General features: G+C 41.9%; 1 protein-coding gene across 1 annotated transcript in view; it reads right to left on the bottom strand.

The window, feature by feature from the left end:
- Positions 1-4,971: 4,971 nt before the first annotated feature.
- Positions 4,972-18,040, bottom strand: part of rngtt (RNA guanylyltransferase and 5'-phosphatase) — a 117,206-nt gene continuing 104,137 nt past the window's right edge. Inside the window, exons 15-16 of the mRNA XM_080883859.1 lie at positions 11,833-11,956; positions 4,972-5,553 (exon numbers count right to left, since the gene is read on the bottom strand). Of these exons, the coding sequence (XP_080739985.1) occupies positions 5,387-5,553; positions 11,833-11,956 (291 nt within the window). The 3' untranslated portion in view covers positions 4,972-5,386. The remainder of the gene's footprint in view (positions 5,554-11,832; positions 11,957-18,040) is intronic.

Raw genomic sequence — 18,040 nt, 5'->3', positions numbered from 1 at the left:
CTAAACATACATCTTGTTTATAGGTGCATCACATTAAATTTTATGTGCAGAAATACTGAAAATCAAGGCTTCTGCAGCAGTAAATCGTGCTACACGACTCACATTTAAATATACTGCTGGGGCCATATTTGGCCCTATTTGATCACTTGAAGAATAAACTGAATGATAACATCATGAATTTTACTGGACAAGGAGTGGTTTGATTATGAAAACCAAATTAATTTCCTCACATCGTTTAATTATTATTAATTTGAATAACACATTGGGTTTTTTTCAAGATAACAAAAATGTAGTTTACAGTAATCGCAAACACTGTCAGTACACGAGCAGCTCTGAGCTGCAAACAGAACATTTCTGCACCTCTCAACAGTGAGAGTCGCAGAGATGCATTATTCAAAATGCAGGTAATACTGAGACAATAATGACCCGCGAGTCGTCTCTGCTGAATTAATATTGCAGTGAAGCTCAGTGGTTTTCAGCCTCCAACACCTGAGCTGAGAGTGAGAGCCTGGTAATCTTTGCTACACCACCTGTGCTCATACAGAGTGTTTGGATTTCCAGATCCATACAGCCGCGGTGGCGCTCCCCTCCTCCCCTCCGGGGCACAAACACACCCAGAGGAAACGCATTATTGACGAAGCAGGATCTTCCTTTTCACGCGTCTGTCTGCGTTTCCTCGAGCGTCCGTCTTCCGCCACGTTTTCGTGAGGAACACGACACAGAAGGTGCCGAAGGGGTTTTGGAAAAATAAAACAGGTTTGGGTCAATATTAAATCTAGAAGAACAGTTTGCAAGGATGGATTTAACTGAATGAAATTTAAGCTCGTAGAGAAAAGAAATGAAAACAGAAAAACAGGTATGAATCCTGCACCTGCTGCATGAGAGCGGCGGCGTCTCTGCGGCAGCAACCTCACAACAAAAAGGTGAGGGGAGGCTTTGATGAAAATCAGCCAGCTTTCATGTTAAGCCGGAGGGGAAGAGAGCCCAGGGAGTGCAGCTCATCCATCCCCGCTATAAGGAGAACGGTCGCCTCGGGCGCCAATCGACAGGAACTCAAAACACACATGCATGATTTGTTACACTCGTGTGTTACGCTCCCCTAACTTACATTCATTTCCTAACTCCAGATCTAAATTCTCCACGCTGCATGACTAACCGCTCAACGTCACACTAATCTTAAAATAAGCACAAATTCTGACTCTTGATCCTAAAAGAGAAGGAAAAAAAATCCTTCGCAGCACGGGGGTGCAGAGAGACACATTTCAAAGAAAGTTGCACCTCACAATTGTTCTGAAATGGTAACTTTTAGTCACACAGAAGCAGAAATAGAGTCACCGAACGTCAAAGTGGTATCACCCACTATGAGCGAGCGATAGAGAGACCCGTAACAAACAATTAAATATAGCTGATTACATAGTCCTCTGTGTAAATCGTTTCTACAAAAACAACAGTGGGCGATGAGCGCTGCAGATGGGAGTTACTCAAACAACAATGTGGGCAACAGGTTAAGAAAATAATCCATACGTTTCCTGGCAACAGGCTTTACCGAAGGGATTAAAACAAAGCACGTTGAGCACGTTTAATAATCGGAGGAGGAATTATCTTCATTTGCCTGGGCTTCACGGGGAGGTCAGAGGTCAAGCGCAACACAATGGGTTATAGAGGTGGCGGAAAACTGCTGCCTGGGGACCTGGGCATGTGTCTGTTTTGTATGGGTTGATGACTTGTTATTGCTGTCATACTCCTCAGCAGGACACTTAATTAAAAAGATAAATATTTGTTTGTCTCGAGGCCGATGATTAATCTTGTATGTTAAATGTTCTAATTAGCTTTTTCTGCATGGCCACAGCCTGTGACTCTCTATGCTCGCAGCATACAGATCAGGCACAAGCTTTCACTGACATTTCCACTGAAATTTGGCCAAGAAAGATGGCTGCATATGTGGTGCTAATATGAAAAGTCAGGATTAATGTTTCACTCAAGTTGCTGAGATATATTGTGGAGCTTTTTTTTTTCTCTTTACAGCACTCACATATTACACAATTAAACTGGGGAGGTTTACATACATCTGGATCTTTCTAGGTTCTTAAACAACCTAAGATGAACAGCAGTGGGAGTGTGTGGGCGTGGTGTTGTCCTCTTCCTGTTCTCCCCTTGTCTCTCTCTGCCCCTGCCTTCTCCTTTAGGACACACCTGCTGCTCATCTGCCCTTGTTTACCACCAATTACCCTCCAGAGGTGATATAAGCTGGAGGAGAGCAGTGTGGGTGTAGGAGAGGTTTTTGGTGGATTTCCTCTGAGCTGGTCTGTGTGTGATTCTGGCCTAGGTGTGAAAAGGTTTGCTGTGTGTCTCTTTGTGAGTAGCTCTCAACTGGGCAGTTGTTTCGTGTATGCGAAGCGGCCTCCATTTTCTTGGTTTGGCCTGCCTGGTTTATTGCTAATAGCAGCGTTGCTGTCTTTTTCTATTGATACTATCAATAACCAACATGGTTATTGGTTATAATAAAGACTTATTTTGTGTTTAACACTTCTGCCTGGCGTCCTTTTCATTCCAATCCGGATCCAGTTGTTACTGTCCCCCACCCTCTTCGCCTAACCTTCATGTGGGGACGTAACACATGATGACTCTCATATCATTGTAAAGGGATTTTGGACCACTCTTCTCTGTGGCGTTGCTTCAGTTCATTGAGGTTCGCAGGCACAGCTTTCTTAAGGTCCCACCACAGCATTGAAATCTGGACTTTGACTAGATGATTGCAACAGTGATTTTCTCCCCCCATTTTTAGTCATTTTGTTGCAGGTTTGCTGCCGTACTTGGGGTCCTTTTTCAGACAGATGTCCTCTATTTTGACTGTAGAATGTATACAGAAGCGCATACGACTGACTACAGGCCTGGAAGGTCCTGTGGCTACAAAACCAACCCAAATCATCATTCCTCCACCAGCGTGACCTTGACATTTGGTGCGCTGTTTGGTTTTCACTGTGCATTATGGCCAGACATTTCCACTTTGGTCTCGTTTGTCTAAAGCACTTTGATCTTGGTCGGATTGTTTGTTCAGATGCAACTTTACAAACCAAACCCAAGAGGTTTTCTTCTAGTAAACCTTCCAAACACGCCGTTCTTGTCCAGTCTTTTTCCAATTGTGTTGTCATGAAATTTAACATGCTGAGGCCCGTAGAATCTTCCCTTCATTTTGCAGTATCTCAGAAGTGCACGGTCTGCGTTTGTGGTGAGTTTAGTCTTCCCAGGAGTGGACGTCAAAGTAGACTATCAGTATCTCTTTCCACCTGTTAATAATTCTTTGGAAATGACTTTTACACCCTTTGTGGATTGATGGGTAGCAAGTTAGAGGTGCTCACACGTGCAGCAGATGAGCAGTGAATTAAGTGCATTTGATTAGCTTCACCTGGCTGCCACTTACCTCTTTCATTCCTATAGAAGCAACAAACAGTCTTCATTTTGACTTAGTTTCTGTTAAGTAAATAAAAAAATAACATGGTGGTCACATGTAGAAATTTGGTCTGTTTCTTAAATTAATGTCAGGGGTGACTAATTCAAGACTGAAACTGTAATTCACTTCACATGTCCTGATGGTGTAAAACTGACTGTTAATGCAGTTCAGCCACCTTTTCAAACATGTCGACACACCGAAGGTTCAGACAAAGAGGACAGATTCTTTTTGCCAGGGTGTACAAAAACAGTTTTTTGTTTGTTTTTTTTTGTGCATCTTATCTCACAATTGTACCTAATATATTAAATAATTTACACTGGGCTCTGGAGCGTTGGTACAAGGAAGTCTGAACAGACTCGTCATGAAGTAATGAGGGGAAAAAGTCACACCTAGCCTTGAATGAGCTCATCAGTGAAATGTCCAATCAATTCATACCCTGAAAAAACATGAAGGGAATGTGTGAAAAATGACCGAACTGTTAATCCTCTTGAATTAATGCTGCAAACTCATAATTCGGTAACATCCATGATTATAGTCCAAATACATAAAAGACCCAACTAAAAGTATCCCTACTCACATGTTCACAGATGTTATTCTGTGGCAGGTGGTTATGTAACAATTAGTATAGACATTACTGTTTATTTTGTAACTACAGCACATTACAGTCAGCATTTATTCTTTAAGCTTCTGTTTGATTTTGCTTTAACATGCTTTAAGCATTTTGTTTTGTTGTGTTTTGTCCTCCTGCCCGGGGCCTTCAGAGAAAAATCAGTTAAATCTAAGTGAAGCAACTTTTCTATTAAACTGTTACCTCGTCCTTGGCAAACAAAATACACCTTAAAATGAAGATGTTTTTCACACAGATGTGCTGTTTCTTAGACTGAAAAGTGTCTAAGATTTTTTCTGCCTTTTTGAAGCCAAATCACATGGCACACAAGACATTTTTTTAAAAAACAAAATCCTAATTGGCTAAACACAAAAACCAGTGTTCTTCACTTTGATGCTGGATATAGCATAAACCTTTTGGCTTTAATACCTCGGTGTAGATGAAAACTGGGGAACAACGAGCGCATGGCGAATTAAAATCAAAGTCAAGCGATTTGAGGCTCTAATCTTCTGGAAAAGTTGTATTTATCCTTCCGTTTGAAGCTTCTTCACTTCTGCGAGACAATTTGTTGATTTTTGTTTCCTTTTGTGTGCCACCCATCTGCAGCTTGACTTCACTGGTTTTGTAGTTGTAGTTACTTTGTAGAGACTGTGTAATCACGTTGTCATCTCCCCCGCCCACCCATGTGGCCTTTAAAACAAAAGTCCACACAGATGGGCTGAGGCAGAGTACTGAGATCTAATCCTTATCTGAGATATGAAAACATTTGGAAACCCCCGCCTGAGTCTTACAGGTGGAACTCAATGAGAAACCTTAATCTGTTAATTGAACATCTGCGCAGCTTTGTGTAAATCTACATGAGACCTGATGGTGGAAACTATTTTTGTAGTGTAGACTCATCAAGACAGCAGACTGAGCTTTAAAGATGTTTACTCCTCTTTCAAAATCAAATTAAGGAACTAGTTGACAAAACATGAACACGGTTTGTCAGGTGTTATTTGTTGCTATAACAATTCCCAAGTAAATAAATACCAATTAGCTCAGTTGTTTAAAATTATAAACAGCAAAACAATGAAAAAAAAAAATTACCTAAGCGTAATTTTTTTTTTTTTTTAAACATTTTAATAAGAACACAGGCAATTAAAGCTACAAAGAGGTCTACAATGTAATTTAATGACATCGAGGTTTTCTGGTGCCCCGAAATGTATGGGCTGATAAAGCAAACGTGCTGCAGGTAAGAAAGCCTTGAAATGTCCTTTATCTGTTGGGGTGTGAGTGGCTGGATGTACACCGTAACCGTGGAGCAGTCCCAAAGGCGTAGCTACGGGCTACGGGATGGCCCGGTTGGGTCTCTTTGGAGGGGGAGGGGGCATTAGCTCAGAGTCTGGGTCTCGCGGGTTTTTCCGGTTTTGGGATTGTGCTCCCTGAGCACAGCGGTCCAGATACTCCAAAAGGATTTCCTTAGTGACGGGCTCCCGGATGCTTTGACACACAGCTGGACAAAAAAAAGGAGAAAGGAAGTTACAATAGAAATGCCCACAGGCTTTTCCAGCAACAGTGAATTCATGGTTCTTTCAAGCACGTTCTCATTCCCAGGTGATCAAATAATGCAGTCTGTCTCTTGCTAATCTCTTCCTAAACAGAGCCAGTGAGTCAAAGTAAAGCAAAACACAAAGATGCAAAGGCGAGTCATGATGTACACTAGAACTGCCTGTTTCATGTTTCATGTATCATGACTCAAAGTCCTACAATCCATTCACACACCTTCTAACATGCACGCACACACACTGGTGGCTGTACCAGGACCAATTTAGGGGTCAGTATCTTGCGGGCATGTTGAAAAGATGAGCCAATGATTGAACTGACTGGTAGATGACCTGCTCTGCCTCTTGAGCCACGCCCGCCTCAGAGATGTCCTGGCATAAAAGTTACGTCGCCACAGCAGGTAACTCTGCATGTCTCAGTATGTGCCAAATGTCTATCCTAACACAACCCCGCTATACTATGGAGCCATTTTTCTTTTATAACCTAAGATGGCCTGGTGGAAAAAACGAAAAACTTAACGTCATCACTGACCGTCCACTCTCGAGATTTAAAAGCAAGAGACACCTTGTGCATAACAGAAAGATTCAGGCACCTGAAACAACTGCATTCTCTGATGATGGTGTGGATGATGCAAAAACACCTAAATTAATGATTCATAATTATATTAATCAGAGAGGATTCGACACGCATCCAAGCTGCTAAAGTACATTTTAACCACTATTTTATCACAGACACACACCAACTTTTGAGTCACTCCCACTGTCTACGGAAACATGATATGGACTTTTTGATTTTGAGTGCTAGAAAAAAGCCCCTCCTGCTCCACAGCTCCCTCTGCACGGTTATGACAGCGCCATAATACCAGCAGCATACTGACGACTATATCCAGCCTCTAAATGAAGCGAAATGTTATCAGCTCGGGGACAAATGTGTTACTATCTGACCAGATTTGAGATAAAAGGCGCTTTTGCCATCTGGGCTCCGAGGCTGTACAACAGTCCGCCTCGGGATCTAAAGCTCAATAATTCAGGACCATCTTTTCTATCTTCTTCAATCAATTTCGTTCATTCTTTAAATGTGTTTTCCCTCGCTTGTGCTTCTTGTTTTTATTGCTTCAATATGTACTTTTATGCTCCTCCTTGCATAGCGCTGTGAACTCAGCATTTAGATTAAGTGCTACACAAACATGGTTTATTGCCGTGTTTATCTATTATTTTTGCATTCTGTCCTCGCCTTGCTCTGCTTTGTTTGTGTCCATTTGTTTCTCCTGTTGTGGTTGCTGTGCATTTTCATAGCATGTGGCACGTGGGGGAGAACTTTAAAGTTTAAAACAAAAATCACAACTTGTGAAATGAAACCCAATTTGATTGAAGCATTGAATTTGTATTCGTTTTCCCCTTTTCATGCATTTCCCATTATAAGTCCATTATTTGAAAATATATTAGAAGTAGTGCCACATCTGCACTGTCTTCAAGACAGCCATTAACTGTGGAGGTGAAATGAAAGCCTAGGGTTGCATTGCCTAACTGCAAGAGATGGCCTAAAAATGTGCATGGATAACGTTTGCAGTCCATCACAGCTGGATTTTCATTCCACCTTCGAGCGTGTCCGTGTGAATCGACTGCAAACATATTGGATTTTTGACTGATGTCGTTGCACCGAAGTAGGTCTGAGAGACCATAACCCGGGCCAGATTAAAGCCCTTGAACTAATAAATTGTCTGACAGCTCTGTGGTAGCGTTTATCCTCTCTCACAACATCTACCTCTTTACTGCTCTAGGGGTGCTGCTGGTGGAGAGGAAGAAAGGGTACTCAGACTGAGAACTCACGATTTATTCTAACTTTAAGACCCATAGCTCATTAAAACCTCATTAAAGAGACTTAAATGTACAAGCACAAGACAAGCAAATCCTTGTACTTAAAAAAAAGTTAAAAAATGCATCATTATATATGTACAAAAAACTATACAGCAAAACACTTTATTGCCAAAGTGTGCAGAAGACCAACAGCGTAAAAATGCAGAGCCTCAAAGCAGATGCCTTAAAGCAGCGGAAGAAACTGAGGCTGCAATTCACACCGGACCACCAAAATTGGACAATAGAGGATTGGAAAAACGCTGCCTGATCAGATGAGTCTCCATTTCTACATTTGCATGGTTGGGATTTGTTCAGAATTTAGCATAAGCACCATGAAATCATGTATTCATCCTGTCTACTATTAATGGTTCAGGCTGGTGGTGATGTTGATGGTAGGGGGATTTCTTCTCAGCACAATTTGGGGCCCTAAGTTCCAACTGAGCATCATTTAAGCACCACAGCTGATAGAATCTCACACCACCCTACTGCATGTATCTCTCAGGGCACAATCAAAGCCCTTTGAGAAGCTGGCGTTGCCCCTCTGCAGCCAATGTGGCTCCACCAAACAAGACCCTGTCTCACTGAACAGGGAGAGAACCACAGTTTATGTCAATGCTCAAAGCGGTCGAACCCTGGACAACTAAACAAAAACCAGCATGTATAGAAAAAATGTGTGGTGTGGTGACTTTGCCCCAAAGGCATATTTCTTTCCTAGTAAGCTTTACTAGCTTTACTACAAAGACAAACGACAAGTAGTTTTATCTACAAGTAATAAGATACATCATACGACTGATGCTGCGTGACCCTCCACTGTGCGCATTAATCAGCACAATTATAAGACCGACTTATGGTTTCTACTGATTGGTTCTTTGGGTCAGGGGCAGGAGAAAGGCCATCTTTGCTGCTACAGTTTTCCATTTAGCTTCCTTTGATTGTCATGTCTCGCTCTTATCACGCGTCTGTTCAAGTGAACATTCCTGCAGACTAGCAGCTTGGCTTATTAGCAACCCAGGTAGCTAGCTGAACAGCACATGGAAATATTTTGAGCCCAAACCAGCTTAATTGGTTCTGGGATTGTAAACAGGTGCTTGGAAAATGCTATCTTGTAAGGCCCCCAGAAAGTCTTCATAAATACTGTGATGCTGCCAATGATTTCTTAGCAACAGACAAAACATTTAATTTTAATATTAAGACAAAAAACCACTGTACATTAAGCTTAATCGGTACGGAGATTATCTATTAGTCTGTAGATTGTTCATAACAATTTGCTAGAGGCATCATGAGTAATGTGTGAAAATGGCTGTGGATGAAGCAGAGGCAGCAGGTTAACATCTCGACGGGCAGTTAAAGACATTTATATTCTACTTGATCAACCTGTTTGATAAACTGTTTGTAGAGTTTGTCGTACAGATGAACGAGCGTCGTCTAAAGTTTCTTTAACTCCACTGTTCTGCATGAGGAGCTCAGCCTTGCCCTCAGGCAGCAAGCAAAGAGCAGAAGAAAAAAAAAAAGCAAAAAGTAAAAAATGATTGCTAACATCCGCAGCATGCACCGTGCTATCAGATTTAATTATCGGCTGAACTTTCATTATTGAAACAGTAACAATGATTTCATTTTCTCGCTTATCAGCCAATAATATATCATGCGCATTCCCATTCACGACAGTAAAACCTCTTAAAGATTGGAAATTGTGTGGCAAAATGTCAGCTACTCTATTCACAGTGAGGAGCTAAAGAAAACAATTTGTCCTCAGCTCCAAAGACAAGGCCACAGTGTCAGTGTGCATTCTTAAACAGGAAGCTCCAACCCGGAGGGCGGTGCACTGTTGGACGGACCAATCGGAGTCTGCGCTGCGGGACTGTTTTGATCACGCGGACTGGGAAATGTTTCACGTGGCCGCCAGAGACATTGATGAATACACAGACTCAGTCTGTGGATTTATCAGGAAATGCGTGGAAGATGTCGTCCCATCCAGAACAGTCAAATCCTTCCCAAATCAAAAACCCTGGATTAACGGAGATGTTCGCGCGGCACGGAACACCGCCTTTGCCTCCGCGAACACATCGGACTACAAACACGCACATTACCAACTCCGGAAGACGATCAAAGCAGCCAAACGTGAGTACAGGGACAGGGTGGAGCAACAGTTTGACAACCCTCGGAGTATGTGGCAGGGACTAAACACGATCACAGACTTTAGAGGGAAAACCAGCACACCGCAGACCACGGCCTCTCTGTGTGAGGATCTAAACGTATTCTACGCTAGATTCGACACAGCGAACACCATGAGACCGGACAGTGTGCGCACCGCGGATGACGTCAGTGCGCACACTGTGTCTGAGGAGGATGTGCGGAAGTGCTTCAGGAAGGTGAACGCACGCAAAGCTACTGGTCCGGACGGGATTCCCGGACGGGATTCCCGGCCGCGTCCTCAGGTCATGCGCGGCTCAGCTGGCTGGAGTGTTCACGCACATCTTCAACCTTTCCCTCTCTCTGTCTGTAGTCCCAGCCTGCTTCAAAATGGCCACCATCGTCCCTGTACCCAAATCCTCCACCATCTCCTCATTGAACGACTGGCGACCTGTAGCCCTGACCCCCATCGTAAGCAAATGCTTCGAGAAGCTGGTCAGGGACTTCATCTGCTCTGCACTACCCGACTCACTGGACCCTCTACAGTTTGCATACCGCCACAACAGGTCCACTGATGATGCCATAGCCCTGACACTACACACTGCCCTGTCACACCTGGAGAAGAGAGACACGTATGTGAGAATGCTGTTTGTAGATTACAGCTCAGCATTCAATACCATCGTTCCCTCGAAGCTGGACAGGAAACTGCAGGATCTAGGACTGAGCAGCTCCCTCTGCAGCTGGATCCTTAGCTTCCTGTCTGACAGACGCCAGGTGGTCAGACTGGGCAGCATCACCTCATCCCCCATCACACTGAACACTGGTGCTCCACAGGGGTGTGTACTGAGCCCTCTCCTGTACTCACTCTACACCTACAACTGCACAGCCACTAACAGCTCCAACATCATTGTGAAGTTTGCGGACGACACTACAGTGGTGGGTCTTATCACCAACGGTGATGAGACGGCTTACAGGGAGGAGGTCAGCGCCCTGACCCACTGGTGTCAAGACAACCATCTCACCCTCAACGTCGCAAAGACAAAGGAGTTGATAGTGGACTTCCGGAGGTGCAGAGAAGTACACACCCCCATCACCATCAACGGCGCTGCTGTGGAGAGAGTGAGCAGCTTCCGGTTCCTTGGCGTACACCTGGCTGAGGATCTTACGTGGTCAGTACACACAAACAAAACAGTGAAGAAGGCGCAGCAGCGCCTCTTCTTTCTCAGGAGACTGAAAAGATTCGGCATGAGCCCCCGCATCCTCAGGACCTTCTATCACTGTGCCATTGAGAGCATCCTCACTGGATGCATCACCACCTGGTATGGCAACAGCACCGCCTACAACTGCAAAGCTCTCCAGCGAGTAGTGCGGTGCTCTGAACGGATAATTGGAGGTGAGCTTCCCTCCCTCCAAGACATCTACAGGAAGCGGTGCCTGAGGAAAGCGGGGAGGATCATCAAGGACTCCAGTCACCCCAGCCATAAACTGTTCAGACTGCTTCCATCAGGCTGGACCAGCATCCGGTCCCGTACCAGCAGACTGAGAGACAGCTTTTTCCATCAGGCCATCAGACTGCTGAACACTTCATAGACACCTCAGCTTCACTACTGGAACTTTAACATTATGCACTCCACACTGTATATAAATGCCACTTGTTTTGCACATATTCAACTCTGTATATTTTATATATTTTATTATTATTATTATTATTATTTTATTTTATTACTATTTAATTTGTAAAAATGTGTATACACACACACACACACACACACACACACACACACACACACGTAGGAAAATATTTAGTATACACATCCAGAAATGCATACACTATTATATATTGTACATATATTTATTAGTTTCAGGTTGGCCATTCTTGTATTTTGCTCGTTTGTGTTGTTGTGTTTGCACATCTCTGTTGCTTGTGGGGCTCGCACACAAGAATTTCACTCGCATGTGCTGTGCTGTGCCAGTGTGCCTGCACATGTGATGTGACAATAAAAAGTGATTTGATTTGATTTGATAATGGAGAGTACACAACATAACATCTGCCCCTCCGCATACACAGTCTCACAATGCAGAAATAAAACTGAGGCTGTTGCAAATACAAATAAAAGAAATATAGATAAAATAACCCATTAATCACAGGCTGACTGGCTGTTATTTGCACAGATTTAGACTCAGATACAGGAGACAGTGGGATATTAAAAATAACGGCTGGAAGGAGAAGGACAAAGACTCACCCATGGCTGTATCATAGGAGTTGGGGAAGCTCTTGTCCACCCTTTGCCTCATGAACACCCAGCTGTTGTTGGTAAAGGTGCACTCAATGATCTTGTTGTCGTATTGTTTCAGCTCTTTAGTGGCCTGCGCAGACAGAGATGAGAGACGGCGCGTGCCTTTAATGTGAGCGAATACAAAGCATATTCTTTTCTCTTATCACACGTTAAAAATCGTGAATCTAGGTGGGGTATTATGGTCTGGTTTACCACAGCCTTGCTTTTTACTTTGAGCTGAATCATTGTAAAAGGTTTCAGGCACATGCTGCACAACTGATCAATGCAGCTACTTTTGATAAATGACACACACAACTGCAATTTCTTCACATTTTCTTTATCATCATCATCAATTTTGTTATTACTGATACTAATTAGATACTTTTAGAAGACATCAAGAGGAAAAAGACTTAAACTTAAGGCTGCTCTATGCCCGATGCATTCAATTCTACAAAAGCAAAGCAAATTGCAATGACAGAGCACTAAATTGGGATTAAACTGACCGTTGGTTCATACAGGCCACAAAGATCAGCTAATCTCAGTGCCACATTAGCTGATGGCTTAGCAGATATCACTCTACACATCCAAATGGCACAACTAATTCTGGAAACAGTGTTTAAAGATGACTTGTTATACTTTTGTTTATAGTCATGGAGAAATTGAGCATGACAATGGCTGAGAAAGGTGATTTAAGTGGCTTTAAATGTGTCATGGCTGATGGTGCCAGACTGGCTGGTGGAAATATTTCAGAAACTGGTGATCTGCTGGGATTTTCTCCCACAACCATCTCTAGGGTGTACAGAGAAAATACCCAGTGAGCTGCAGGTCTCTGTGCATCAGGGAGGTTCCAGCACAGAGCCATGTCACCAAATTACTACAGATGGAAATAAACTACTTTTGACTTGACTGGTCTTCACTGAAACGCAGTAATATGCAGCTCACTGTGCAGATTAACTGAATGTCTTATTCAAGTAGCGGCAACATTTGACTGAAGCAAATACTGACATGTCTTGTGGGAATCTTCTGAGACCAAGGATCTCTCTAGGAGAGAAAACACTCAAGAAGACTCAGAAGTCTTATACAGAAATATTTTGGGTGACATTTTTGAAATTAAAGGATAAATGTACCATGAGTTAATGTTCACATTAACATCCATTTTCCACAGTTATAAATTTTAGGTTTCTATTAAATGAATGTATGTTGCTATTTGTATTGGTCTTTAATACTATTTGGGCACAAGCTTTTTTTATGTACAGTAGTTTAAATTCTTATGTTATTCTTCTTGTGTCACACATTTCCTTCAAGTTTCAATTGATTTTTAGCATCAGTATTAAATAATTGTGTAACTGTACCTTTTAGAAGATGAAAACATCAAAAGCACAGGCTATAAAGTATTGTAGTTTAGACATGGAAGGTTTAAATGTAATAAATCGAAATCAACTGTGGTGTGACTTTAGGAAGTATGCTTCTTTGAATGTAAGACGAGGCTCTGATGCTTCATGCAGAAGTATGACGGAAGCTAATCATGTAGTTAATCTTTATATTTGATCATTAAACACAGCTGCATTGCTTCAGAAGGACCTACAATAACACATCAGCACATACAAACACTAACACAACACGAGTGTCTGTATTTCATCTCTCAATAAAGCAGTGCAACAGCTCCTGCTCCACCTACTGAGCTACACAGGATCACTGACTTATTACATCACACTTTGCTTTGAAAACAAAATCAGCTCTACACACTGAGCACACTGTAACACTGCTGAAGTATAAGAAAATGGCACACGATACTGAAGATCAAGCATGAGTCAAAGAAGACATTTGAGCATCTGTTGTTTATTTGTCGAGGGACTGAGAGGATTGTCGAGACTTGGAAAAATGCAAATCTTGTAGCTGCTGGGAACGTGGAAGACAAAAAGTGCAGCTGAAGCGGTCACGTGCAATTGCACGCTTTTAAAATACGCAATAGAATAAGCAATGACATGAGTTGCTATGAGGTGCTGTGATGTGACTTTTCACCTTGGCCTCGCAGAGAGTAAAAATGACGAATACCTCCGGGGTTCAGCGTGAACACGCAACCTTTAGCTGAGGTCAGAGAGTGACTGGAGTTGCCAGGAAAGCACCAGTATTTGGCAAGACGCTAAAAAACACAAAGTAAGAGCTTATGTGATCCTGGAGCGTGGTGCATCTGGGCTAACAGTGGGGGTCGAATTCACACAGGAAGCAAGAACGCTTGTGAGAAAGGAAGACAGAAAGTGAGAGAAAGAATCCAGACTAAACAGACATCTTTTAAAAATAGCTTTTTAGATAAACACACTAAATGGCCTCTAAATTGATTTGCAGCTGTAACTGTTAAATATTGACAAAACTACTGAGAGCTTATTTTGAAGCCAAGTCAAACATTTTTTTTTTTTTTTTACTAGGAGAAGAATTGCAGATGATGTAAAGCAGCGACAGAATCTCTGAGCTTTCCTAAAGCTCCACACATCAAACTGCCAGCAAGCTGTGAAGGGCAGTACAGGCAGGCGGGACGTGCTGCTACAGGCTGGATCTCTTCCTGCTGGTGAAGGGTGACATGTTGGCTGCCATTTTCCATCACCACTTGGTGCTTAATCCATCCAAATCTGTTTCATTATGGCAGCACACGTGTGCCACCAGTTATCAGGGACTTTGGCAGTCAAACTCTTTATCAGCCAATGTTGCACAAGGAAGAAAAGCAGCCTTTTGTTGTGGACAATTTTTTTTTTTTTTTTACTAAAACGTGATGAGAGAGCTCTTTTTTCCCCAAGTATCAAGGCTCAGTGAAAAGACACGGAGGTTATGATTGGTCATACTGAAAAAGTTCCAGGACTTGACTGATCAAACCACTGTTATGACCACTTGCAAGAGAGAAACAACTTCCCTTTAAACTGACTCGACTTTGTTTCATGTCAAGCATCATCGTTGCTGACGAGAGCTCCATTTCCACAGCGTCCATTCCACAAAATGACACTATAGCTGAAGGGTTGCTGTTCTGAGCACTGCAGAAGAACAATCGCAAGAAAACAGAACAGGATTTCCAGGGAGTGACTAAAGTCTGAATCTGATTCCTGAAACCTTTTCACAGCATCGTGCATGCTGGAGAGTTGTATTTTTAATATCCAGGCTCATGTTCATAAAAACACTAATTACTCATGACGTGATTATGTCTTAATGAATGCAATTTCCATTCACATTAGTGGTACAGTGCCAGTGTGTCATCTGATAATCCCACTAAGGATTTCTTGTGACTGTACAATGTTAATTCCCCAGTAATATATTCTGTCTCCCACAGTTTAGAAATTTTGATTTAAAAATTTTAAGGCATTATCGCTTCATATATGCAGCAGTAAAAAATAAAAATAGCCAATCATTAAGGTAACAATGCTGTTATCTTGTCCTGTGTATCAATTTTTATTATTCTGGTCAGGGAGTTTATAGTAGCGCTGACCTCAGGCAGTTCAAGTTACAAATAGGGCTGTTCGATATAACGATATATATCGGATGAAGATATAAAAACGTCTATCGTTTGTTTCGTGGTGTCGCAAAATAAACTGTTTACGGCAATATTTTTTCATCGTTTTGATGGTCACTGTAGTGGCTACATTAATTTCTTAAAGTTCTCTCTTTCTCTTATATTTAATATAACCACACTACGGACGGACAAGAGCCTGTTTTTATGCGTTGTCGTTAGCAACAACGACGGTAAAACCATCGCGTGTCCACTTGTTTATTTTCCACATACACCTTTCACAATAAAGCTCAAGATCCTGTTGAGACTGAATCGCGTGAAAGAGTATGCAGAGTATTTACGGATGAGAAGCAAAAAAGAGCCGCCAGGTGCTAACAAATAAACCTTGGGCTCAAATGTTAGAACAAGCCTTTCCCCGCAGCACGCTGTGTAATAAATACTCACAATTTATGTGTAAAAATGTATAGTTTCATGCATCGTTAAAACACTGGACTCCAGGTACACGACGCCCAGCTGGAAACACTTCACGCAAATCGAGCTGCTCGAGATTTACTACATCGTGCAAAAAAGAAGAAGAAGAAGAAGAAGAAGAAGCAGCAGCAGCGGGACCAAAATTAGCTCCAGACTACTGGAATTTATGATATCTGACCTTTTACCAACCTGTACACAGCACGCAGGCAGTCGCCCTGCTTCCTTATCAAATACTGGATCCTGTGGGGACTATTGTACGAGCGCATTATGCTACAGTATGATGTCAGACGAATAAACAAAGTTTGTAATTTCCTTGAATAGCTGTTTTATTTTCCCCATCACGCCTCTCTGTGACTGACCCTGCCTTTGTTTCATTCTCGACTTAATCAGAAGGGGCCCGGAGGTCTGCGGCACTGCAGCACCCGGGCCCATTTTAATAACGAGAAACTGGATGAAATAACGTATAAGTGTGGAAATGATATAAGATGCAAAAGTAAGACTATGAACAAACGCACCCTCGAAGGAAATAAGATTCTGGATAGACTGTATCAATATTCAATCCTAATATATGATGCATGCTCAAAAAGAATACGCTAACATCTCCTCCCTATTAATATTAGCTTCCACTAAAACACACACAATTCAACAGGATGACTCACAAGACAAATGTTCAGTAGTAAAGTTAAAATATTTGTCACAGATCAGCTGCATTATCTACTATGTAATTACAGCTATATGTGCCCTTGAATAGCTGTGCCAGAACAAACAAATGGGACTTCCGACCACTCCACGACTCCTTTTGAATGTGCGAGATGACATCAGGATTGAGGTCTCTGGTGAATATGTATAATAACAATCATTATCCCACACATTCAGATTGGCTGCCGCATCGAAAAAGAAAGATGAGCATAACAAGGTAATAATGTGTAAATGAGGCAAATTAGAGGCGAGCAGGCATGCGGCGCACTGTCGAATCTGGCAGTTAAACAACAACTGCTCCAAAAACTTCTCAAACTTTTAACTGGTTGGTTTGTTTTGGTCTGCAGCATGACTGAGTGTTTTCCTGTGACAGCACTTTTAATTACACAGTATTCATACTTTTTTTTTTTTTTTTAAATCCCACAATTTAGATTCAACAATATCCAGGAAAAGTCAAAAAAAAAATGTCTGAAAAATCCAAATCACTTCAATAACATTTCAATAAAGTCCTGCCACAGATTAAACACAATAAAATATGTCTTTGCGTAACTGTTCGCTTACTTAGAAATACATAAGTCGTATAAATTACAATTCAGCGCTCAGCAGGTGAATTCCACGCTGATAAACTCTCAAATCTCAACTTCCTCAAAGCAAAGACACACCGACGTAGGTGTTTTGATTAGACCCTAAGTCTGAATGCCTTGAAATTAAGTCATGTAACAAAAGTGTATGACGTTTGATTCATTTTCGCAACTCCAGTCAAACTCCAAAGGATTCAAAATGCATCAATAATAAACCACATGAGAAGTTCAATGCACTTATTGACAAGATGCATCTGGAGTAGGAGCAACAAAAACGTACACATAGAAGATGCCCTGCTTTGGAGCAGATAAGCTGTAAAATTTACTACTTTGCATTCTTTTCTTTTTATGCATTTCTTTTCCAAATTTTTAAGGCGAAACTATTGTATATTCTGGAAAAAACAAAAACAAAAAAACAACAACACACACACAAGGGTGGAAAACGAACAAGAGTTTGACTCAAACAGACTAAGTTTGTGAAAAAAAACATCAAGACCATACTTCTATGAAAAACCCACATATCCACTGTGTTGGGAACAAAAAATCAAGCTAGTCCAGAAGTGCAATATGACTGCCTTGAAACATCTCCAGCTTCAACAGAGTCCCAAAAAAGTGTATTTCATAAAGTGTTTCTATGAAATACTAAATAAATATTCTTTCCATGAGCCAAAATATCATTTGTGATTTTAAATGAATGACATTAGCTAAATAGGGGTCCATGTGGGTGGGACCAGTGGGTGGTCCCTAGATTGTGGTCCAGGCAATCCTGTAGTGACAAATTTCAGAGTTCAAATGTATTGAGTATTTTTCTGCAACCAGGTTTTGGGTGCTACTCCATCCTCTTGCCCAATTATGATCGCTTCTGGTTCAAAAATAAAATGGCAATGGCAGAAATGCAAACTTGATGCTTCAAAATGGCAACCCGCAAACC

This window comes from Rhamphochromis sp. 'chilingali' (assembly GCF_963969265.1).
Source record: "Rhamphochromis sp. 'chilingali' genome assembly, chromosome: 5".
Lineage (NCBI taxonomy): Eukaryota > Metazoa > Chordata > Actinopteri > Cichliformes > Cichlidae > Rhamphochromis > Rhamphochromis sp. 'chilingali'.
Note: the sequence above shows the minus strand (reverse complement) of the source record. Positions and strands in the feature narration are given on the sequence as shown.